This window comes from Typha angustifolia, chromosome 11 (assembly GCF_048772165.1).
Source record: "Typha angustifolia cultivar Huaian chromosome 11, ASM4877216v1, whole genome shotgun sequence".
Taxonomy (NCBI): Eukaryota; Viridiplantae; Streptophyta; class Magnoliopsida; order Poales; family Typhaceae; genus Typha; species Typha angustifolia.
The window spans coordinates 6259064-6283748 of record NC_133249.1 but is presented as its reverse complement, the minus strand read 5'-3'; the positions used below and the strand labels follow the sequence as shown (position 1 = coordinate 6283748).

Below are 24685 nucleotides of genomic sequence, written 5' to 3'. Positions count from 1 at the left end.
ATACGAGTTAGCTTACGTGACAGTCATAATTAATTTCAAATGATCTAAATACTCTTATAACCCTTATTTAACCATTAAATTAAATTAATATAAAAGAATATATATTGATATAACTTAATTTTTCAATCCTTGTCAATCTCTTCCTTATAATCTCTTCCTCCCAATCCTTGTCAATCATTTCTATCATCATTCTTCCAACATTTTGCCTCCTCTCCTAATAACTCTCTCTATGAATTCCTTAGTACTTATTGCTTTGATATCCATAATTAATGGGTTAATCTTTTCTTTTGTTCTTATTTATTCTTTCATTTATTTTTTTCATTTTTTTAAGGGCTAGAGAGCAGTATTCTTCTGCTGACAATAAAAGTTATGCAATCAAAGATAAAAACCAAAGCTAGCATCCTATCAAACATTATACTGTTTCTTTTCCAAGAAACCATTAATCAAGGTTATAATAAAAGATTCTGTTAAACTTTAAATCAAACAGAAACAATAAATTTCCAGTTTCAAAAGGAAAATCTAACAATCTCATAGTCAAGATTCCAAAGCATAAAAAAAAAAAACCTCTAGTCTAGGCCTGTGCCAATGTAATTTGGATAAAACCCTACTTGATCATCACCAATATTATTAACCCATTTAACTTCATTCAACTGACATAAACTAAACCGGTCGAGTTCAGGTTAAGCTGTAATTCAGTAAATAAGTTTGATTACTTAAGCATTAACCAACTAACTCAACCCCTAACAAACAATACCATAATTACACAAGGCCTGCTACTAAGCAAGTAAACAAAACCATTTTCTTATAGAAATGAGCTGGTTCAGATTGGATCCAGATGTATCATAGCCGAACAGAGTTCTATCGAAGTCGGAGGATAGACCAATCTTTTCAACGAAACAAAAATAAATACTGGTCCAAATTCAGCCATGTAGTGCAGCAGTTCTCCTGTACAAATAACTTCTACTTTCCCTGAATACTTCTAAATTTGAGAAAAAAATTCCCCTTTTCTACTGCTACTCTTTGCAGAATCATAAGAAAAGAAAAGAATTTAGGTAAAGAGTGAACGAAGATTTTGTGATACAATATTGAAGCTTTTCTTGTAAATATAGATTGCATTTCTGTATAGACAAGCATCCTTGTGAATTAAATTCTAACTGTACAGGATCATTCTAAAGAAATTCTAAGAGAAAATACATCATGTATTGCTGAAATGTAGCTAGGAGACCCTCTTACTAATGAACGGATTTTACAATCCATGTGCTATCTGGAGTACACCACAAGTATGCACTTCCACTTCAAAAGATGCAATGATACAAGAAGGGCCGCAGGGCATACCAGAGATAGGAGTTGTTTGTGGACTTGTTTGAAGTGGGTAGGTAATGTCTACTCCCTCTCTCTTGCATGTCGTTCTTCCTCTATCTCTGTTAATTCTTCATCATTGCCCCGCTTTCCTGCTTGTTCCTTCCAGAAGGCGACCAGCTTCTTCAAGCGTACAACTTCTTTCGAGCAGACATTCTTGCTTGTATCATTTACAATACACCGTACCCTTGATGCATACCTTCATGTAGAACACAAGTAAAAATCTGGTCACATTTTTTGGACAAACTACGAGATGCTAAAAGGACAGGAAGAAACTCAGAATAATTTGGCAAATTAATTATTATATTGAAAGAAACACTATGTAGATGCTACAAGCATGTTCAGTATGATATCCGTATGGTCCATAGTATGGACCATATGGGATGATGATGAGATGATACTTGACACAACTTTATAGATAGTTTGGAAAGCGCAAGGAAATGTAAGGAAATTAATAGAGTAACTATTTGTGAAGAAATATGTTCAATAGTTGACCTATCTGAATCAACTTGATTAATCTTTGAGTAGTCTACGGATGTTGAACAATTTGAAAACTGACGACAATAATTTCACTGTACTTAAACTCTATGTAAGATTCAGTCTTTTTTGAAAACCCTATATTAGTTTTTATTAACTAAACAGGATATATAAATATCAACTGCACCAAGAATAAGGGCATATTTAAGTAATAGATCAATCAAACAGAAGAAACTTGGTACGCTGCAAAAAGGAGCTATATTTGTCTGAAGAGATCAGTCTAATAAAAGAAAAAGTATTGCGTGAATTCTAAATTGACTTTAAAGTGTAATCCTGAAAAACATCTGAGAAGATTAAATTAAGAGAATGAAAGGAGCACATACATGAGAGAATTATAAGTTTCGTCCAAGTTTGACTCAGCCGGGGACACATTCACAAACATTAGAGTCTTGGCATTTCCCCCAAGAGAGTCACTCATAAGCATGGTCAATTTGTGGTTCCTATATGGTATATGTTGTCCATCTGAGGATAAAGCACTGATAACATCCCCAAGAGCAGAAAGAGATTTATTGATACTTTGGGCTTCTTTCAACTGTTTTCCAGCTGAACCAGACTTCTTCACTCTTTCAGAACCAGCAAGATCTACAAAACTAAGCTGCCAAAATATCATAAAAGAATGTCAGCCCTTGCTTGACAAAAATCTGATTAATAGGTTGAATCTCTCTATTTGAATTTGAAAAAGCGTATTAATAATAAAAGCAATACCATTGAAGTATAATAGTTGGACTTTTCTAAGGTTCCTTTGCTACATTCTTTTCATTAGATATCAGCTGATATCCAATGTGAAACATGAAAATGAGCTAGTTCCTAAGATTGATTGTCCAGATAGACAACGAAAAATATAGAATCCACACAATGGTTAGAAATAGCTTTCTTTTTTCAGTCATATGAAGGTGCTGCAGTACATGATTATGAAATAAGTGAATAAGGCCTCCATACAGAATGCCAAAAATAATACTACACAACTATATATTTTTATAAGGAGATTCAATTATCATAAGAATGTGAACAATACTAATCACATCTAGTAATGTAGTCACCAGTCACTGACTACTTCTCCAGCTATTTTTATGTTGTCGAATTTTTCTTGATTCTTGGAAGTTGGTAATTTAGGTTTTCTGATAAATCTCTAAATAATATACTTGATTTATTACAAAAGTACTATTAATTTGTTCTTCATGCATGAGCTTTTCAAATTTTTTTCTTGAGAATTTGTAAATTTGCACCTAGAAATATGTTTATTACATGTTCAATTTTGAATCAAATAGAGAGACCAGAAAACATGTTACATTTTTTCTATTTGAAGAATGTTAACATACATGATAAGGTCTAAACAGTTGCAGGAGAATTATTGTAGCTTGTTTATTTATCCTACCTTTCCTCTAGCAAGAGACTGAGTTTGAAGATTGGTACTTTCAATGATGATTGAAAGAATAAAGTGTGATCTTGAACTTTCATCATTCATATTAGTCCCGGAAGTATGTCGTTGCTCAGATCCTCTCAATATAATAGCTTTTAGTTCTTCATAGTTTGCAATTTGGACAACAGTCGCATTCTCAATGGAAACCATGCCCTGTAAGAAAGAAAGGGAAATAGTGATAAATTTGAGAAACCAATACAATACATACTCAAAACCACATGAATCTTGACAAAAAGGCATAACGTTTTGGAATGCTTAAGGCAAACATATTCGTGAAAATTTCATTGTCCATGCATATATTTTTGCAAATATATCCCTATATCCTAATAAACTACTTCTGTTCTAAACAAGATAAAATAACAGAATTAGATAACACAGCTAATAGTTAATTGAAGTTTACCCTTGAATCCTTCTTGATTTCCAATTTAGAGCGCTGTGCATTTTTAGGAAGTAAGAGGTCCATCAAAGTATCTTGATAAAGCTCTACCATATAAACCTGCATATCCAATAGGAAGTCTTAGACTAGAAATAGATATAAAAGAATGAGTGGAAGACCATCGCCGTTTTGTTAGGCACAAAAAAAAAGCAAAGTATTGCTTGTGAATTAGTCAGTGCCAGTTATACCATCGCCGTTTTGTTAGGCACAGTGGAAGACAACCACAAATTCAAAAAGGGTGTACTAATTATGCAAAAAAACTGAAAAGGGTCTCCAAAGTTACAAAAAAAAAACAACAATACCAGTAGCAGCTTGCAACAAATCAATTATACAGATCATTTTCCTCAAGAACATAATTGAATCATTGCAAAAAGATCATTACGTTTCTTTCTTACTCACCTTTAATGAAAATGAATATTTGCTGCTATCACGCTTTATCACTTTAAAAAGTTCAGCAGTCGCTCTTGGAGTGAGACCAGGGTTGCTTTCTGAACCATAAATAGTAAAAGTCTTTCCAGAACCCGTTTGACCGTAAGCAAATATACAAACATTATAACCATCTACAGCAGATTGCACGAGATACTGCATAACAATTATAAATGAAGTCAAACACCCACATACATCATAAATGCACATGATACATGAAAAAGCCTAATTTATTTGGAGATATGAACTATGACTCGTAAATTACCAAAAGAAGACAAATTACATTTGGATACTTAAATACTTAAATGAATTCCCTTAGCTCCAATAGAAATATTTAACAACCGACATTATTTTAGAAGATTAAAATCAAATTTCAGAAATGAATTACCTTTGTGTCTTCAAATACTTCATCTTGAGAAGCATCTTGATCAAAAACACGATCATATATATGTTGCTTTGACTTATCATCTTTCCACGGATGCGCAACTGTGAATTCATCTTGACTTACGAGTACATTCTTTTCCCTTTCAACAATTTCCTTCTCATTTAAAGGACGCAAACGACAAAAAACTCTTATTTTTCCTTTCATATCTGTGAAGTTAAAGAGTTATGTACTGAAATAGTTCGCTGACAGTATATAAAATTATAAATTTAAGTAAAATTATGATATCAACATTAATTTGTGAACAAACCTTCAATTGTGTTGTAATATCGTTTACGCAGGACTTGCTCTTCCTTATAAAGTGCTTCTAGTTCAACCAACTGTGCTCCTTGTTTCTTTATAATAGCAGCCGTCTGCTCATTCTTCTTATCAATTTCCTATAACAGTTCCATATGGATTCATACAAGTTGTTAAAGATCTTGATAGTATGGTAAACACATTGAATCTTGAAATTTTGTTCATATAACAAGTGAAATATATACCGCTTTAAACTCTCTTAGTTCGTCTAGCTCTTTTATGTAGGTTTGAAGTGTATCGAGTTCAGTATTCCTCATAGAAAGAGTAGATTCAGCAATTGATAAAGCTTGCGAAGTATTTTCCAGCTTCTGCTCCAATTCTGCTATTCGTGCCTTTTGTTTTCTACATTCCTCCTCATATTTTTTCTCAATTGCACACTTCTGCATTTCCTAGCCAAAGAAACATCAATCAGCATTGATTTATAGCTTCAAAAGAGCAAAACAAAATTAAGAAAAGTTGGACTAGATAAAAGCTATAAAGTCACTACAGGATCGAGCAAATATAAGGGCGGTACATGTAACCAATATTGCATAAAGGACTAAGACTAAGATATAAGAATGGCAAATCCAAAAGTTATCTACATAAACACAGACCTCGTCGCTCTTTATTCTATCTAATCTTTGAACCTTCTGTTCAAGCAAGGATTTTTCCATAAGCAGCTTCTTAGTGGTTTCTTTCAAAGCATGCAACTCTTGTGTACATGCCTTCAAATCCTCCTGAATCTTGCTCGACATCTATATACAAAAGAGAAAAGAAAAGAAAAAAGAATTCACTAAGTTCTGAACTCATTTTGTATGAAATCTAAAGTGACCTGCACAACATGCCCTACGCTGAAGCTAATCAGCTAATTAAAACTCTAATGTACGGAAACTTACCTGGTTGTCACCATAGTTATTTGTTATATTCGCCATCATTACAGAATTACCAGATCCTACTGCCTGCTTGTCATTGCTATCTGATGAAAAATGCCCTTGAGTGCTAATTCTTGCTAACCTGGTCTCCAGCCTACCTTTTTCCAGCAATGCAGCCTAAAGAATAACATTGAGAAATAGAGGACATGAAGTAATTTACAAGGCATGATGACATTAAAGAGTGTTGTAGAAAAGAAAGTTAGACCTACTAGCTGCAGGTCTGCAGCTGTACCTGCAAAGCAAAATCTTTTTCATCACATAGTGATTTAAGCTTATCACGGTCACCTATTACTTCTTTTAAGTTTTTCCTTTCAGACTGCAAAGTATCTCTCAGCACTTCCAATTCTTCTTGTATCTCTCTTTCTTGTGTCTGCTTTGAACGTAGTTCTTCCAGCACCTAGAAAGCATTTAAAGAAGCTTAACTCCTCAAGAGAAAGTGATAGAACTTTTGGCAGGTCATTTGAAAATCTTCTACCAGGACTTAATTGAAGAACTTTGCAGATAAAAGTTAGAAATATTGAACAACGATATGCAAATTGATGAGTAGAATTATACTAGATTAGAATCAAAAGGCCAAAAAGAGATACATATAGAAACAGCTATATATAATGCAGATAGTAATCAATAGATATAAAGAGATGAACAGCTACATATACAGATATGTACTCGAGTACTATCACATGTTACAACAACCTTTTCAGTCTCTGGAGTTTATGACACGAGCACACATCCACATAACTTCAACGATGTCACTGAAACCTTTTATCATTAATTATGATGATTGATAATGCTAAAAAGAATCATGTCAAATGGAATTTCCACTAGTCTGCATACTTTCCCTATGATAGACGGAAAATATGCAAGGTCAAAAGTTGCATGATCTTTATCGAGCATTTGTGCTTTCTTTGATCTTTTACTGCAATTAAAGCAGCCAAGTCCAGAAAGAACTCGACAGTTGGTTAACTCCATTGTGCTTCTCTGTAACCTTGATTTTGTTTATTTTCTTGCAGATTTGAGCTTTCTCGTACTTATTGCATTTATGAGATGTACTATCAGGTTGTCCATATGCATCACAACATCAAGAGCTTCATTTTCATCATTTATAGGAAGCTTAAGAAAGACAATAACCTTGAACTATAAGAACCTAAATAAAAAGTATGCCATCAGTCAAGCTATACTTACCCGATCTGCATTTCTTTGAGATTCTTCAACAGCTTTTGATAAATCTTGGACACGTTTTTCATATATTTCTAGGCTTGGGGGCTTAATTGTTTGAGAAATATTGCTCTGAATAGATCCACCACCAGCAGAACGTGCTTTTGAATATCTACGCAGCATTACATCATTTATATGTGTTTGAAGAGCAACACAAATTTCTTCCCCCTACAAGTTGAAAACTAATTGTTTATTTCTAATCTTTCAAAGAGAGAAATGATGTAATAGTTCTAGAGAAGAAATGAGTATATCAATATCTAATAGAGAAATGGAGCATATAAATGTCAGCACCTGCTTAGTTTCAAATTGGAAAATATGAAGGACACCAGCAACTCTCATCTTAAAGAAAACAGCAGTATTGCTGCTACCGAATTGCATTATATCTCTTAGCTCTGCAGAGTGTAAGTACTCCTTAGGAACTGGGCGGAAAAAGTGAACCTGCAGTTACAAAACAGATAGACTTCTAGCTTTAGTTAGTTGATTTTATCATGCAGATTTAGCCAACAATACAAAGGAACAATGACCGACCCCTCGCTTATTGATGCCTAAAATGATCCGTCCAGGTAAAAGGCCTATTGGATCATCTATCTTTCGCACACTGAAGAAAACTGAATTTCCATATGGGAGAGTCCTCAGGATTCTGAGGAAATGCTGTCTTGCATCATCCTTTGACAAATGTTCCTGCATCAATCAGTAAAAACTTATGTACTTATGAGAAGCAATACTGACAGCATTCTACACTGCTTTAAAGAAAGCAACATTACAGCAGTTAATATTAGAGGATCACATGCCTACAAGCAAGATGGCTTAAAATTTTGTTTGCTGAAAATGTAGAACAGTGTCTCTCCTCTCTCGTAGGAATCCAACTTGGGCATGAAGTGGAGGGAAGAAAAAAAAGAATTTCCTTGATTTATTTCATAAGTCATAACCATCTTCACCTCCTTAGTATTCTTCTCTTATCGGAATCTAACTTGGGCATGCAATGGACTAGGGAATGCATGTCTCAGAATAATCAAAGACAAATAAACCAGATAAAATAAGATAAATATTGACAGAAATTGAGCATTCAAGGAACTTGATCATGCTTATGTAAACATGAAAAGGGTCATTCCAAAATAAAATTTCAATAATGTTCAGGAGTACCATTAACTGATAACGAGAGATAATATCAAGCTCCCAGTCCCGCTTTGCTCTTGTAATTGCAATTTGTCTAGGTAAGAACCTTTCAAGAAGTGAAATCCATTCACTGCCACAGTATTGGAAATAATGTTCTCTTTAGTAAGGCACTAGAACAAAGGACAAGAGCTACTAAAGTTACAGGAAAGTATAAATTCAAGGAGATACATACACACATGAATCCGGATCATCCACAAACCCAATCTCCACTAGAATTTGCAGAGCAGAGAGTTGGGCAGCATCATCCCTGCCAACTGGATAATTTCCTAAAATATAGTCATGTTGTAACTGCAAGAAACTAAAAACAGTTACAAAAATATTGCAATAGAAGAATATCAGCTTTATTAGGTAGGCCTTTTTGCTCTCTTAGTAGTTGGTCATACTGGGAACCCAAGTTGTACCTGTACGTATGACAGCTGAACAAACATAGGATCTGCCACAGCTTCATCTGATTCTCGAAATAGTCGTTTTTTAAATATAAGTTTGCAGTGAAGAATCTCTCCCTTATTGCGATCTTTAGCTGATTTGAATTCAGCCAGCAAATCACCTATATATTTGTTATCATCTAATCCGACATATTCCTCTGTACCATAAGATCAAGATGATGGCCTTTGTTAAGAAAATAATTTCCTTATAACCAGTTATAGTAAGATCAATTATAGGCTCAAAATTATAGTTGAAATTATCTACAGCGATATAACTTAGTTGTTACAAGAAGTACCATTGCTAATATCCGAGGATTTTGATCCATTGACAACCTTACGACACTCAAATAGACTGAAACTTGAGTAGACTGAAAGTTTGATGATCCCTGCAAGTTCCTGCAAAGAGATTATTTGTTTCAATGCAAGGTTGCTATTGTAAAACTATAGGGAAATTGTACAAAAACTTATAGGATCTTATGAAATGACTTTTAGCAAAAAAGAAGCGATACCATGTGATTAAATGAAGAACAAACATTTTCAACCAAACCTTCACCAAATTCTCTTCAAAAAGAAGGGTAGATTGATGAGAATATTGTGCATAGAATTAGAGCAAAATGGTTAGAAATGGAGAAGTGTCTTTAGTTCTGTGTCTCATCTCATAAATCCATTAAGCTAGAATAAAAATTTTGTAAGATATCACATTTTCAAGCAAACCTTCACCAATATTCTCTTCCACAAGAAGGGTAATTGATGAAAATATTGTGTATAGGATTAGAGAAAAATGGTTAGAAATGGAGAAGTCTCAAATTGTGTGGCATGACATCAAAACCATTGTATGCGAGTGTGTGTGTCTCTCTCCTTCTCTATATATATGTATATATCATGTTCTTTCTTCTAAGTTTCTGAATGACGAGTCATGACTTATAAGCGTGGGACTTGCAAATGTATGAGAATATACCCACTCATGTGCAGCGATTGTCATGAATCATATGTGTGAATTGTGTGGCATGACAGAGCTAAGGGTTGTCTGTTTTCATGATTGATGGATTGTATAGACAAGAACATGTACGTTCTTAACAGCATGAACTTGTCCCAGTAATAATTTGTCAGTGCCTAAGACAGGCATATGCAAGTAATCAAGCACTAGATAAAATGAAAGACGGAACAAATACCTCGACAGCGTCAGCTACTGTTGTCGCCATGTCATATGTAATTTCTTCGAAAGTTTCATCCAAAAAAAATACAATTGTTGTGAGCCTTTTACCGGTCAAAAGAGCCTCAATTTCTTCACGTGCGGGGATTGTAACCCTAGCTCCTGCCTTGACTGAATGCTTTAAAGCATTCAAGGTGTTTAATGCAAGAATTCGAACTTCAGGATCAGTACTCGCCCCATGAGCTACATAATGAACATACTCTGATAAATATACTCCAATGTCCTTGCTGGGAGGCATAGAAGATGCACATAAATACATAAGCTCCCAAGATCTTATCAAACAACTCCTGGAGATGTAAATAAAAGTCACTTATGATACTTCACATAATATAGAGTCTTACATTCTTTGATCAAGCAATTCTAAATGAACCTCTATACGGATATGTGCACTGTTGAAGGAATGAATATGAAGTGAAACAACACATAGAGTCACCTAACCTATCAGGATTATTGCGTGTTTGCTTTGAAATTTGCGCAAAAAGCTCATCTCGAAGTTCAGTACGCTTCAGGGTATGCTTATAGAGCTTCATCACAAGCTCGATTCGCTCATCTAGACTCAATAGAGTTGTTTTGTCTGATGAGTCAACTCCCATGTACTTCAGTATTATGTTGAACAACTTAATCGAGCGGCTTACAAGGTCACTACTAATCTTTAGCAAAGAGGTTGGGATTGGATCCTGCAAAAGGATTATATAGTTAAGTACATTCTTGAAAGCAAAAATAGAGCAGAGAAATAGGAAACTTCACATATATAACATTCCTTGGTAATATCAACAACTTCCTAGCTTTGTAATATAGCTAAAGTCAGCAATATGTGACCTGCATTAAGTTGATCTTAAGCAGCCATTGTGCTGCCTAAAGAGATTATTACCTTTTGAAAACAGAGCATATCCTCCAATGTAAATTTTTCACGAACTTGTGGACCTACAGATTTTTTAGAAAAAAATCCACGTTTTCCAGATGATTGGATCTGCTTTTGCATTGATCTCAAAAATCCCTCAACCTGTGATAAAAATGAAGAGAGTGGAAAAATAATGATCTGATCAAAATTTTCTGTTTTTAACAAAAAAAATATTTTGGCTATATGACATGTATAATTTATTGAGCATGATGAACGCTCAAAGTTTAAAAAAAAAAAAAAGCAAGTCAGTATCCAAGAAAATATGGAAAAAAACTATAGGTGCCAATATAATAAAAGGTGGTTGTTAGTATAAAATTATTTCCAAATCACATTTTATGGGTAAACCTGGTGCATGACCATAAAAAGAACATCAACGACGAAATGAAAGCATTTCATGTGACTGAAGGAAAGAACAAGATAAGTAATACTATAACAAGAGATTCCACTAGTGTGGAGAAAAGTAGTATCTTACAGGAGAGAACATTACAGAAAATTCAATCATCCCGGTAATCTGTTACAAGGATGACATGGATAATCAATGGTCGACTTTCCTATTAGAATCTACTGCTTCAATAGGGTCTAATGATCAATAAATATCAGTTGGATGCACTACAAGTCTACAACCCCAAATTAAATATCAGTTGGAAATTTTTACACAGTATTGTGAATCAATTTCCTTCTTGATATAAAAATAGGTTATTCACACCATTATGTCAACAGTTACTTTTTCGTAATATCAAGAAAAATTGTTAGTTCTTTCTTTATCCTGGTCTGTTAAGTCTTAAAATTTCTGATAGTCATCTTTTCTTTTGTTAAAAACAAATTTCAGGCAGAACTGCCAAATTCTCCTGCATCTTCAATGCTATTAGTTAGTCTGGGCTTGCAGGTAAATGGGACCAATTGCTGCAAACTAAACAGTCAGGTCTAGATAGAAAACAGAAATCAAGTGTTACGATGAAATTTACCAAGATTGCTCATGGATTCAGATGAAATAAGCAATGCAACAGTGCACATGAGTGAATACCTGAAATCTATCAATCAAAGGTATAGCACCAGCAAGCTCCGCAGGTATAGACATTGACAAGGTCATTGGGGTACTGCAGACCAAGTAGCACAATGAGTGAGTGTTTGCACTGTTGAGCATGTAGTGTCACCAATGTGCTTAAAAAATGCATTAATTTTCTATTCTAAGCTTTCAACTATACGAAATACTTGAAGTAGAGCCATGATGTGCAAAAAAAGATACAACGAAGAACACAAAAGATTAAACTAGGAACACATGAGCCTAGTTGTTTAAGGGTAATTGCAGGAGTAACTAAAGCTTTAGTTTCTAATCTAACATATCACAACTAGAAAAAGAAAAGATGACTATCAGAAATGTAACCAAGTTCTAATCATTCAGAAGCTATTAGACCAACGAATGGACTTACGGAGGAGCAAAGGTGGAACCATCGCTGTCATAACCATCTCCATTCATACTAGAGAGGGAACTGTGCATGGGGGTGGCATTGCCATTATTGCTGGAGCTCAAGGAAGATTGGCTACTGGTGACACCACGGTTCATCACAGGCGGATTATCACTTGTCATTTCTCTAGTTCTTCAGGTGATTCCCTTTGGGCTCGTCAGCTTTCTTCCTTCCTGTCATTGATCAAGCAGTGAAACAATGAAACAACAAATCATGCTTTTGCTCTGGCCAGTGGTAAGCAGAAAACTTCATGGGTCTCACGATGACCTTGGATTAATGTTGATATACCTCATATCTCAGAGCCCAAAACCTAATCAATTGACTTTAACTAATGATTTCCGAACAGAGGCACAATTTCAGGCAAAAGGGGATCAGCCATGACCTTTTCCGTGGCAAAAATCAAAATAAATATTTTCTCCAATCACGAACCCTACTATATGAGATCATCAAAAACCAGCATTGACCAATCCTCACAAGAACAAGAAATGGCGTCGACCCATTTCACAACAACCATAGACTAGACCCTAAATCAGCTCAAAATCTGATATTTTCCGCCATGGCCCATAGATCCACAAACAGGAAAAAAGAGAGAAAGATCTAATACCCGGATCAAAGATAGACAAGTAAAGCCAACACATTACCTTTAGCAATGCAAAGAGATTTCAGGAGGTGGGAGACCAGAACCCATCAAACCGATTTGAGATTCCAGCTGCGAGAAGTCTCAGTAAACATAGCGATCATTTTAGGGAGAGAGGGGACTAACTCTATAGTGCTCTTTAGCCTCTTCCTCTCATTCGGCTGCCGGCCTTCCTTTCTCTTATCTCTGGTTCGGCCCCAAAGAGAGAGAGAAGAGAGAGAAGTCACGAGGGTAGAATTAAAGAAATCACGCAGAGAGAGGAGAGAGGAGAGGGATCAAACAACATTAAGCTTGGACTTGGTTGTCGTCGGGAAAAGAGGAGAAAACAAATGCATACCAACAATATTTTTCAAATCCAAGTATTGGGAGGGTGTGGATGAATAAAATAATCAAATGCCCTTCCTTTTCTAACAAATACCTTATAATTGTTTGAACTTTGGAGTCAGAGGCAAGGGATTTGTTAGATTTACTGATTCCCTATCATTTTAAAGAACTTTTGTCCTTTTTTAGCCTCCTCAAGAGGACTTCTCTTTAGTCCAACCACCACCTTGTTCAGTGATAGAATTTATATGTCCATAATAAAGATTATAGATTTGATTCTAGCAGTGAATATTAGAGTTGGTATTTCATAAATTTTCAACAAAAATATTCTATCTATACTTCATTTTCCTCGTAAGATTAGTCTAGTTGTCAAACTTATATATTAGAAAATGCTAGCATTTTATCTAGTTATGCTTAGCCCATTAACTCACGTTACAAAAGGATAAAATTGTTTGTGAAAAAAAATCCCTCTTTTGTATTACACAAATAGTATGGATAGTTTTAGCCCTATTTTTGCTATGGTATTTTTTTTTATCTCTTTTTTACTCTTCAATGTGAGACTTTTCCCATCGTCGACGACGGCCTTTTCTCTCTCCCCTCTCGTAGCCATTTTGGTCGCGATGAGAGAAGTTTTCTCTCCCCTCCAATGAGAGTTTTCTCTCCTTTCTCTTTCCTCGCTTCTCCTCTTCTTTCTCTCCCTCATTTTGCTTCTCCTTTCCTCTCATTTGATCTCTCATTCTCCTCGGCTCCACTTCTTTTCCCTTCTCCAACCCTTCCCTTATAGTCTCCTTCTCTTCCTAAATATCGTTCTTGCTATTGTTGCATTGTTGCCGGCTGCCACAACTTTATCCTCATCATCTCTTCTCTCATCTTCCCCTCTCTATCTTGTGTTGCAGTGGTTGACGATGCTATAAAGATGGGTGGCAATAGATGAAATATTAAATATTATAATAGGTTTGGGTGAGATTTTTGTCGCCATCCCAACTTTGGGCCGGCACACTGAATTTTTTGGTTCGTGTTGTAATGTTTGTGCTTATCTCCCGGTTTGCTTCTCTAACTAGAGGAAATACGTGCACCTTTTGACTTTCTATCTTTTTTTCTTGCTCGTTATGGGTTACTTACATGTTTGGAAGTTAAGTGTCTTCCATCGGCACTAGTAGGTGATTCATGCTTCTCTCTCCTTCGGGGGTTTGCAACGTCGTAAGCTTTTAACTATCGAATTAAGTAAAACCGTAGGCTGAAGCAAAGCCGTTGCATTTGTGAATCTGTCTAAGTCATGCTTTCTTTGTATTATTATCTACCGTACTAAATATGAAGCTTATATTTAAAAGTCATTGTCTTATTCCAATAATGTACGTTACCCCATAGAAATATGATCTTGATTTCACTTATATCTCCATTATAATTACAAGCACTATATATATATTGGATACCATCTTGATCACCGACATCTGCTAAGGTGTGGACCAACATGAGAACTATTATTCATGAGTACAAACCCGGATTAACCTACTTAATACTTATCTATCTTTCTATGTTTTACATTCTTATCTTTTACTTTTTGTTATACTTTTTTCTTTTCTCTTTTTTTGATAATTTAAGAGCTAGTAGGCTATAAGGCGGGATAATGGGACTAGCCACTATGATAGTACAACTGGATAACTAGACTTATCCTCTCAAAAGAAACGAGCTATGCTATGCTAACTCTAGTGCACTCAAAAATAATTTATTTGCAAAAATTATATCACATCTAGGGTTGAAATTAGAATAAGAATAAGATAGTAGTAAAATCATATCTATAACCACATTTTTCTTAATTTAGATCCAATTATTATATCCCCTAAGTATAACATGAATACAAATCAAGTATTGGGGTGTCACTATTATTTTCTAAATATATAAGAACTTGCGATATAATTACTAAAATCTATAGACAAACAATAAATATACAACAACAAAAAATGATCAAATATTTATGTACAAGTATCATCGTCGTATTTTCATAATCTCATGCGACTATCGATTCAAATAGTACTCTTCACTTTATATTTATATCTATATTCTCATCAAATTATTCAAATAAGCATACAAATTCGAGATACCAAGATAAATAGAAAAAATTTGACCCATAGAACCGAATCGATTCAGATTTAATCCGACTCATTTTCACCCTAATCACATCTCATATATATATATATATATATGATAATTGAAATTGATTGGTGTCATGCAACTACTACTGGTACAGGGCTTGCAGCCTTCACAGATGCCTCCTCCCAGAAAACTTTTCTAGTTCTACAGAGATAGCAGCACTATTTTGCTTTCTCTTTATAATTGAAACAAGGACCACCTTCTTTTGTCTCATTACATCATCATTATTGGCATTTTTGAAACTTAGGGGAAAATGCTTCACAAGTACTAAATTATGATTACTAGCATTTGCAACGTTTTTATTTCTTTAAATAACGTATTATGACCCAAAGATAACACTAAGCACTGAGCTAGTGATACTATTACTATTAGTTTCTAATGCAGTCCTTACTTAAATTTACTTTTATGTCCTTCCTACATATATAACCTATGCAGCAAATATGAGTCACACGCGTTGCTAATCTAAGGCTATTAAGGTCAAATATTATCGGTGTCTTCATCGATAGATAGAAAGAAATGAAATAAAATAAGGTTAAAAAGTTATTAACTTTTTAGAACTTATCCTTTTTCCCACCTTAAAGACGATATAAGATAAATATGGATAGCTCCTATTCGACCGGACTTTATCCCGTCATCTCATTTGTCCTCAACCAACTGGGACCCAATTCCAGCATACAAGGGCACTTTAGGAATTTCCACTTACGACGAGGATACAAAATAGTAAGAGGTAATTTACTTTTTTACCCTTTCTCATACGACCTTTAAACTTTTTCTTTTAAGTACACAATGAAGGCCTGAACTATTAAAATTACCTTGCGTCATTATGTACTAAAAATAAATATTTAAGGAGTCATTATGTCTAAGATAATAAAAAAGTAAATAGAGTTATTGGTAAAAAAATAATAATAATTTAGAGGTGAAAATAAAATTATTCCTAAAAGAAAATTTCACTGCAATCCTTCAATTTTCTCATATTGTGTTCGTGAGTACTTATATAAATTTAGAACAATGTTCAGGATTGATATATCAGTAGGTATAAATTTATTGATCGATAGCATTACATAGACTATTGAAATTTTTTGTTTTATATTTTTATCCACTTAAGATTTGATTCGTATCTATATCCATTTAAGATTTAATTCGTATTCGTATCCGTATTCTTATTAAGATATATTTTTAAATTTTAGTATATATATATATATATATATATATATATTTGGAGCAAAAATATGAATATGAACATGGGAGGACCTTTGCTGGCTTTGGAATCCACAATCACCATTCTCATCATTTTTCCTAATCATTCTCATAATTTTTCCTAACTAACAAGACTAAAACAATAATAAGGTTTGAACTTTATATAATTGCATCATTCGTTTTGATAACTACTAGGCTTGCTTCAACTTTTGTATTTATACTTTTGAACTTGGGACTAAAACTGGACTTCCTCTTAAATTAAATTTACTCACATAATGATGATGCCTTACTTTAAACATGAGATGCTAATCTCATTTTGGTCTTTTCTTTTTAATAGAGATAAGTATATAAAATATGAAGATTATTCTTGATTTATATTTATCTATTAATTGGATAAACTAGAGAGGTTTATCATAATATAATTGAATAAAGTATAGAAAAAATATATATATTAAATTCAAATTTACATATGATAAATAGAAATTAAATCTCCTTATTCTCTTTTGGAATTTATGGTAATCCTAATCTAATAGACTACAAATACTCAATAATAAGAAAATAAATATAAATATAAATCAAAGCAAATATGACAAACATCACAAGATTTTTACATGAAAACTCTCATAAAATTCTCACTGATTCTATAAGCTATATATGAAGTTATCTTGCTTGTTAGAGCCCTCAATGAATTGCTTTAAGTGGTTGATCAATAAATGGACGCCTTGTCTTGATGACACTTGAGACAGCAACTCACTCTAAGAAAGAACATAACAATAATATTTGATAATTCTCTAATATCTTCTTATCGTCAAAAATGCTCTAATTGTCTCTTCTAGGGCTTCAAATATTTTTTGTAGGCATTTTTTTTTCATGGCTTAGGGTTTTTTTATTTACATAGGTGGAGAGAAAAAATAAGAAAAAAACACTTTAAATCGGATCAGAAATCGATCAACTTTCATAGCACGAGCATTGGAACGCCCGAGTGGTCAATTCAACATAGAGTGATCGTTTGAACACCCAAGAGATTTTTAAGTACTACTCCAATATTATGAAACCATTTAAACACTTCTAAGACCATCACCGTACTACTTGAATCATTGTAAAAATGTCCAAATATCATTCTAATGATCTAGAAGATATTTTTTACTCATTTCAACTCCCATAAAGTATGTAATGCATAAAAATTCTAATCTACTATACTCATGCTCTTACAAAATATTCTAAATACATTGAAGTAGATTTTTTTGTACACGAATTGTTGTTACAAAAAACCTAATATCTGCGATACTTTCCTCTCAAGTATTTTTATATTTCTTATATTTGTACATCTTTTTTCATATAAAGTGCCTATAAAAATAACATTTTATATTTGGAATAAATCCATAAAAAAGATCATTAAATGAAACACTAAAGGTTCAACAATTTTTTATTAGGCCTACTTATTTGCAGTTGATGCGTTAAAAATAGACTCATTTAGATAATAAGTTTGAAAGGTGTAATTTAATTATAATTATTCAGAAAAAAAACATTTGCTTCTCGTAACAGCAAAATTAAGTTTAAAATTTAAATGGATTCTAAAAGGATATAAAAATGCTCAATTTAATAAGTTGGAATTCATAATGTTAAGCTACTGATGCGTTGCATGTCGATGTTTAAAACACTAAGTGTGCATCCATTACGTCTCACAAATTTATTTAGTAGCCTTCTAATACCAATTAATTTATATCTACGTGCTCACTATTATTCTCTATTATAACATTCTTTTAATCACCATTATTGCTCCAAAACTATTGTTTCTTATATTTACCTAGTAGTTTGAACCGTATTACTTACCTAATCATCAAGAGCTTATCTTTCTAACCCCATAATTAAGTAAAGAGTTAAACGTATCACTTAGAACGGTTTGTTTTTATATGCATGCCAATTGCCAGGTGATCGATGGTGACATGGAGCTGCATAACAGTGACTTGTGATCCCAGCTAAATACCTTGTCTCTAATTTGGCCCTTAATTAATTAAGAATTAAGCTTCTTGACATCGACGTTGGAACCAACTTTGATCCGAAAAGCCTTGGAAAAGATCGAACCGAATCTACTAATTGTCTGTCTGTTTGTCTCTAATCCTTTTCCAATTTAGAACCAAAACCAAAACGCTTTAAATGATCGGATTTAAGTCATAAACAAATTAATCCATCTTAACATGTGTAGGTTAGGCTAGTTAGGGTAGTATTAACTCATTAATTATGACTTGAATAATCTATATAACCCGTTTATTTTAACTAGTTATTCATGGTTAATAACTCTGTGTTTGTGTTAGTCTACCGGCGGATTGCCAACCCTATCTAGTCTCTCTTTTTTTATCATCCGTTCATGTGTGATATATACAACAACTCATAAGTTATCGTTCTATTATTAGTTTAAGCTCTTAGATTAATAATTATTATACATATATATGTATATATTTGGAGGAAAGGGGCCATGCATGCATGCATGCATTTACTTCGTTTGAGCCTTTTGCAGGGCCACGAGAGAGACGGCTGAGCTGCTGCTTTTTATCTTATTTATTTATTTATTTATTTATTTATTTTTCTTTTTCTTTTTCCTTTTCCTTTTTTGTGCTTGTAGAGACACATCACCAAGCTTTCAAGAACATCTCGTGAAGTCATTTAATCATTGAGACCGGAAGCATCGATCATGCATATATGCAGTAGGATCCCATTTCACTATTAAATGGTCCATCTTTATTTCTCATTAAACACACTGTTACCACCTATATATATATGGATGTATGCATAGCTAGCTTATATAATTTCAAGGCATCTACTTTTATGTGAGAAGACTGCACTTTTTATTAATTACTTAGGTCTAAACCCTAAAGTCTCGAGGCCGTTTTTGGGACCGATCTAGTTCTTAGTAAGAAAGAAAAATTGATGAACTTGATCTAGCTCCACTTGATTTCTTGTGTTACTTATCCCTGTAAACCTATAAACCGCATAAACAAGAGTAATATATAGTATTTCTTTTTATAAAATTTTAAAACGGCTGGACCTAACTTTCAAGAAAGAATTTTTTTAAAAGTAAAAACTTGACCTAATTCAACTCGATTTCGTAAGTTACTTATCCTTATGAGCCACAAGAATAAGAATAATGGATATGTTTCCAAATTCTAAAAAATGATCTAACACTAATTTTAAGTAAAATATTTTCATTTTTATCAACTCGATTTTTTATTATCGTCACGGGCCACAAGAACAAGAATATAATTGATCATTTCTTCTAAAATTTTTAAAATTGGGCTTGACCCAAGTTTTAAGTAGAAAAGATTTGATGAACTCGACTTAATTCGACTCGATTTCTTACTTTCCATGTGGCTATGAGTCAAACAAATCAAACAAACAAGAACAGTAGATAGTTTCATCCAAAAATTTATGCCACAATAACAACCTATTTTGGATGATTAACCATAATGACATCCATAATGCAACTATACACCTACCAATCCGTGCCATGTCATAATTAGGCATATATATATAAGCAAACATTGCCGTCCATGATCCATGACATATATAACATTGGATATTGATGGGCCTCAAATTCTACAGAGCCCAAGAGATCGATATGGAGATATCAGACTGCATGCATTTATTATTGTTTTGAAATAGAATCAATTCATTTATTCAACTGCTATACGATAACAAAGGAATCGAAGAATAAAAATGAAGAGGATATCAATGTGTGCGTCTCATCAAACCAATCAAGAATCACATATCATCATATCATCATGACCCTGAACTCATCAAAGGTGAGGACGCCGTCGCCGTTGAGATCGTAGCGTTTGATCATCGTAGTGCACTCCGCGATCGATCGCGTATCGCCCAGTCTACTCAACGCCCGTTTCAAGCTCTTGGGAGTTATGCACCCTTTTCCCTCCATCTCGTACACTTTGAACGCCTCCCGGAGGCTGTTCCCCTTCTCCTCCTCGCCCTCCACCTCGATCAACCTCTTGAAGTCCTCGAACCCCAACAGCCCGTCGCCGTCGCTGTCCGTCGACCCGACCACGTCCTCCGCCTCCTCGCTCGACAGCTCCTCCCCCACGCTCCTCCTCATGCAGCTCTGCAACTCCGTCGGCGATATCTTCCCGTCTCCGTCCTCGTCAAAATACCGAAAGATCCGCTCGAAGACATCGTCGACGTCCACCGCGCTGCTGCTACTGTTCCTTCTGTTACTGTTGCTCCTGGTTGTGACCAGCAGCTGAGGCTTCTTCTCAGGCCTCTTGGGGGATAACATAACCCATAGTTTATTAACAAAGGAACAAGACCTCTGCGCCTCTATCGGTTGCTCCAGTAACGATGCAGCCAAATTTTGGGTTGCTCCAGTATTGTTGATGGTGAGCATCATGGTTTAGTAGCTTTCTTACCCGGGAGTTGGGAGATATGTGATTCGATCTCCTCTGTCAACTGTTATCCGAGAGAGAGAGAGAGAGATTTATATATATATATATATATATATATATATATAGGATTAAGTATCGAGGCGGTTGAATCTAAAGTAGTAGATTTTGGATTCTTATAGTGGAGATTTCGAGGGAGAAGGAGGGAAAGTTCGGAGAAATTGTCTGTTTGAACGAATTACTGTCTCTGGTTGAAATGGCGGTGTCAACCGCGAAGTACACGCGGAGTCGAATAACTTTTTCTGTTCAATGATGTAATATATTTCTATTTCTTATGTAGTTTTATTTCACATTTTACATTAATGTGATTAAAATGTTACTTCGGTGTGAGCCACCATAACTAAGCCACACGTGACCAATTGAGTTGGTTGGTAGTTATCTTATCCACGACGAAAAGACATCGTGTGTTCGATTTCAACCTCAAATAATATTATAAAAAAAATTGTTTGGTGGTTAGCTTAGAAGAGCAGTTCAGCAACGCAACGACTTCAAGCAAGTCTCAGCGACATTTAATTCAAAGTAATTGTTCGACAACGCATATAATTTGAAGCCTAAACTAGAAAACTAAAAACTTGATGGTGCCTAAATAAATGCCTATATATTTAGAAAGAGTTGACTTTTTGTTCGGTCCATATTTAGCCTTCCGGCTCATAAATAATAACTCACGTAAATAATTTTGAGCAAATATAATTTAAATATACGAAATCGAATCCTAATTTTATGTGGTTATTACTACCTATTATTCTATCTTTTTATTATTAATTTAACTTTTTTAATAGAAATATTTTATAAAATATTTCTTTTGAAAAAAAGAAATGCTAAGAAGATACAAACGCTAAAAATGTGCTTTTTATAATTTAATAAAAGAAAATTTAAAACTATTTCGCACATAATATATATATATATAGGTGTGAAATGTGTCACCTAATAACTTATCCTTCCACGTCATACATAGATTCAACGTACCATTTTGTACAAAGAAGAGCGCCGCCACGCTTAGATATTCGTTTGGTTGGGTGGACTTCTACAATTAGTAATTAACGTGTAAACCCTCTTGACCTCAAGCTTTGACCTTTGAGTACACATCATTTCTTTAGGCGGAGTTCACTGTGTTATCTTTCCTTCACATGTAAAATAGGATTCAAATACAAATAGTAATTCCCAAATTTTATTTTCAGACAACTATTTTTATATTTATTTATATTATAAAAATAAAAATATAATAATCTTGTTTGATATGATATAAAATTAAAGGTAAAAAAGAAATTTAAAATAGATTGATGGTATAGGCGGAGTAGAATTTACCATATTCTATATATGTAATGTATTGTTATAGAGTGTCAGTAGGGCACTCGGTATGCAAAACTAGGGCATTATATATGCAATGCTCGGGTGCGAGCGCTCAGGATGCAAGGGTAAGAAGATAGATATGCAACTAAAGTACTATCAATGCAAAGTGCGGACGCTAGGTATGTAAAACCAGGGCGATAAATATACAATTCAAAACCGTCACTCCGATCAATAAAAGCATACGACGAGTTTTCGTCCCCAAGTTTGAAAGATTCCGATCAGAAATTTCCCGGAACGTTTTATAAGAAAAAAAAAAAGAGGGGAAAATTTTTCTAGAGCGAATCGTACGACAGTCAACGCTTTGGGGGGGGTTTATAAAGTTTAATGAGCAACGCGTGGAGGAGAAGTCTTAAACGTGAGGTATCCGGCACTCGATAGGAATAAAGAAAGAAGAAAGAAGGAATTAATAGAGGAATTAGTATACTTTGTGACGCATGAGATGATGATGATGATGATGCATTTTGGACGCAGCCAAAGATAACTATGAACTCGTTCAGACGTTTGGTTGCAGGATTGGGTAGCTGGAGATGGCATCTCTCATTTATTCTAATTAATCTTATTCTACTGTTTCATTTATGCAGCATTATGGATGGAATAATTAAACGAAATAATGTTATAACCATAGGAAAATTTCCCTTAATAGATTAAAATTGAAATAAAATGCTTAGAAATGTCAATAAAAATTTAAGCAATTGAGATGTATTTAAATATATAAATTTATTGTTTCTAATATCTGGGTAATATAGTAATAAGAATTTTACACTCCCCGTCGAATTTAATTACCATATCCGCTAAATAAAAAAGTCTTTTATATCATTATTTTTATAATATTTTAAACTAAATAATATAGTGTAAATATCAATTTAAATATTGTTTTTCATAATTGAAATAAAATGCTTAGAAATGTAAATAAAAACTAAAGCAATTGAGATGTATTTAAATATATAAATTTATTTACACTTCCCGTCTAGGAGTGCAAAATTATAGGATCGTGAATTTAATTACCATATCCGCTAAGTATAACCACGAATATAAAACTAATTTTTGAAACTATATAAGCTTATTTAGGTACAGTATAAAAAAGCCTTTTATATCATTATTTTTATAATATTTTAAACTAAATAATATAGCGTAAATATCAATTTTAATATTACTTTTCAACTAATATTTATGTCACTATCCTGATTGGAGTATAAATTTGGATAACATCGGGTTGAATTTAATCAGACTCGTTATAAAAAATATATAAATTTCACAAATAATTAATTCAATCATACGCTCTATATCCCCACTCATGTAAAAGATGAGAAAATTGTTCATAATGGTAGACGCTTATAATATATTCACACCTATACTTATATATATATATATATATATAGATTTTATTTTGCATGTGTAATAATAAATAATGTCACGATCCTCAAGTCAACGGAGAAAGATGCACATAATTTAATCTTTAACTTTAAAGAATATTAATTGTAACACCTAAAAACCGAGGACTTCTTCTATAGAAAAGTTAAAGACAATAAATAGATTAAGGACCACTTATTTTACTCTTCCATTCACATCAATCGACAGAAATGTCCTACCAACTGAGTACGGAATCAACTTGTGGTACTTGGGAGCTTTAAAGAGTGGTAGCCTTATTTTAATTTTTATTTATCCTCCAACTTATTACCTAAAGGAGATTTTTGTATTATAGTAATACCTAAACGGATTAAGCGTGCTAGCAAGGAGTTCCAAAGTCTCTTCCCATAAGTTCGAATCTCTTCGAAGCAAGTGAGGTAAAATGTAAAATAAATTTCAAACTAGTTTAACTATGCTCATTTCTTATACATGAATAACAAAATTTATACTTACATAACATAATACTATATGTGATATAAATATTTTTTAAAATGTCTAAACTACGCTTTGTAAGGATGGACGAGGAGAATATGATGATACATTAAAGTAATTAAAATGATGATCGATTAACGTAATCTTTTTTTAGAGATAAAATAGTAGTTAGTAAATATAAAATATATATGGAAGATGGGACTAAAAAAGAAAATATTAATAAACTATTATTAAGACAAGCTATTTTTTAGTTAGTATATTAGTATATACCTCATTGTACTGGACTAAACTAATACTTAGTTGACAAACAAATAGAGTTTCACTAGGGCTTGTAATTAGAAGTGCTGATTTATACTGTCTAATCCACTTAGCCTACATTTATACTAATATATATTTTTTAAAGAGAGTACATTTTGTGGTCATACTTAAATAGTTTATTTAATCAATAAGAAAGTGACTTACTTTTTGAGTGCTTGACAATGTATAGTTTTGGAGGCCTTATCCTTTATTCCACTCCC

General features: G+C 33.5%; 2 protein-coding genes across 3 annotated transcripts; both read right to left on the bottom strand.

The window, feature by feature from the left end:
• Nucleotides 1–1070: 1070 nt before the first annotated feature.
• On the bottom strand, nt 1071–13272 carry LOC140771241 (kinesin-like protein KIN-14I). Of its 2 annotated transcripts, none has more exons than XM_073112697.1 (24): nt 12866–13272; nt 12189–12397; nt 11783–11855; nt 10729–10860; nt 10296–10534; nt 9817–10144; nt 8941–9040; nt 8621–8802; nt 8392–8507; nt 8187–8289; nt 7572–7724; nt 7335–7481; nt 7011–7211; nt 6061–6225; nt 5793–5945; nt 5511–5651; nt 5103–5297; nt 4871–4997; nt 4567–4769; nt 4152–4334; nt 3717–3812; nt 3272–3469; nt 2220–2491; nt 1071–1558 (listed from the first exon to the last, which is right to left on the bottom strand). In XM_073112697.1, the coding sequence occupies exons 2-24, from the start codon at nt 12344–12346 to the stop codon at nt 1384–1386; spliced, it is 3840 nt and encodes a 1279-aa protein (XP_072968798.1). In that variant the 5' UTR covers nt 12347–12397; nt 12866–13272; the 3' UTR covers nt 1071–1383. The 2 variants fall into 2 exon arrangements, with proteins under 2 accessions (XP_072968798.1, XP_072968797.1); XM_073112696.1 differs by having other exon boundaries at nt 5103–5306; nt 12866–13271.
• Nucleotides 13273–20173: 6901 nt separating this feature from the next.
• LOC140770374 (putative calcium-binding protein CML19) lies at nt 20174–21036 on the bottom strand. The gene has a single exon (XM_073111547.1). The coding sequence runs from the start codon at nt 20924–20926 to the stop codon at nt 20300–20302; it is 627 nt and encodes a 208-aa protein (XP_072967648.1). The 5' UTR covers nt 20927–21036; the 3' UTR covers nt 20174–20299.
• Between the last annotated feature and the right edge of the window lie 3649 nt (nt 21037–24685).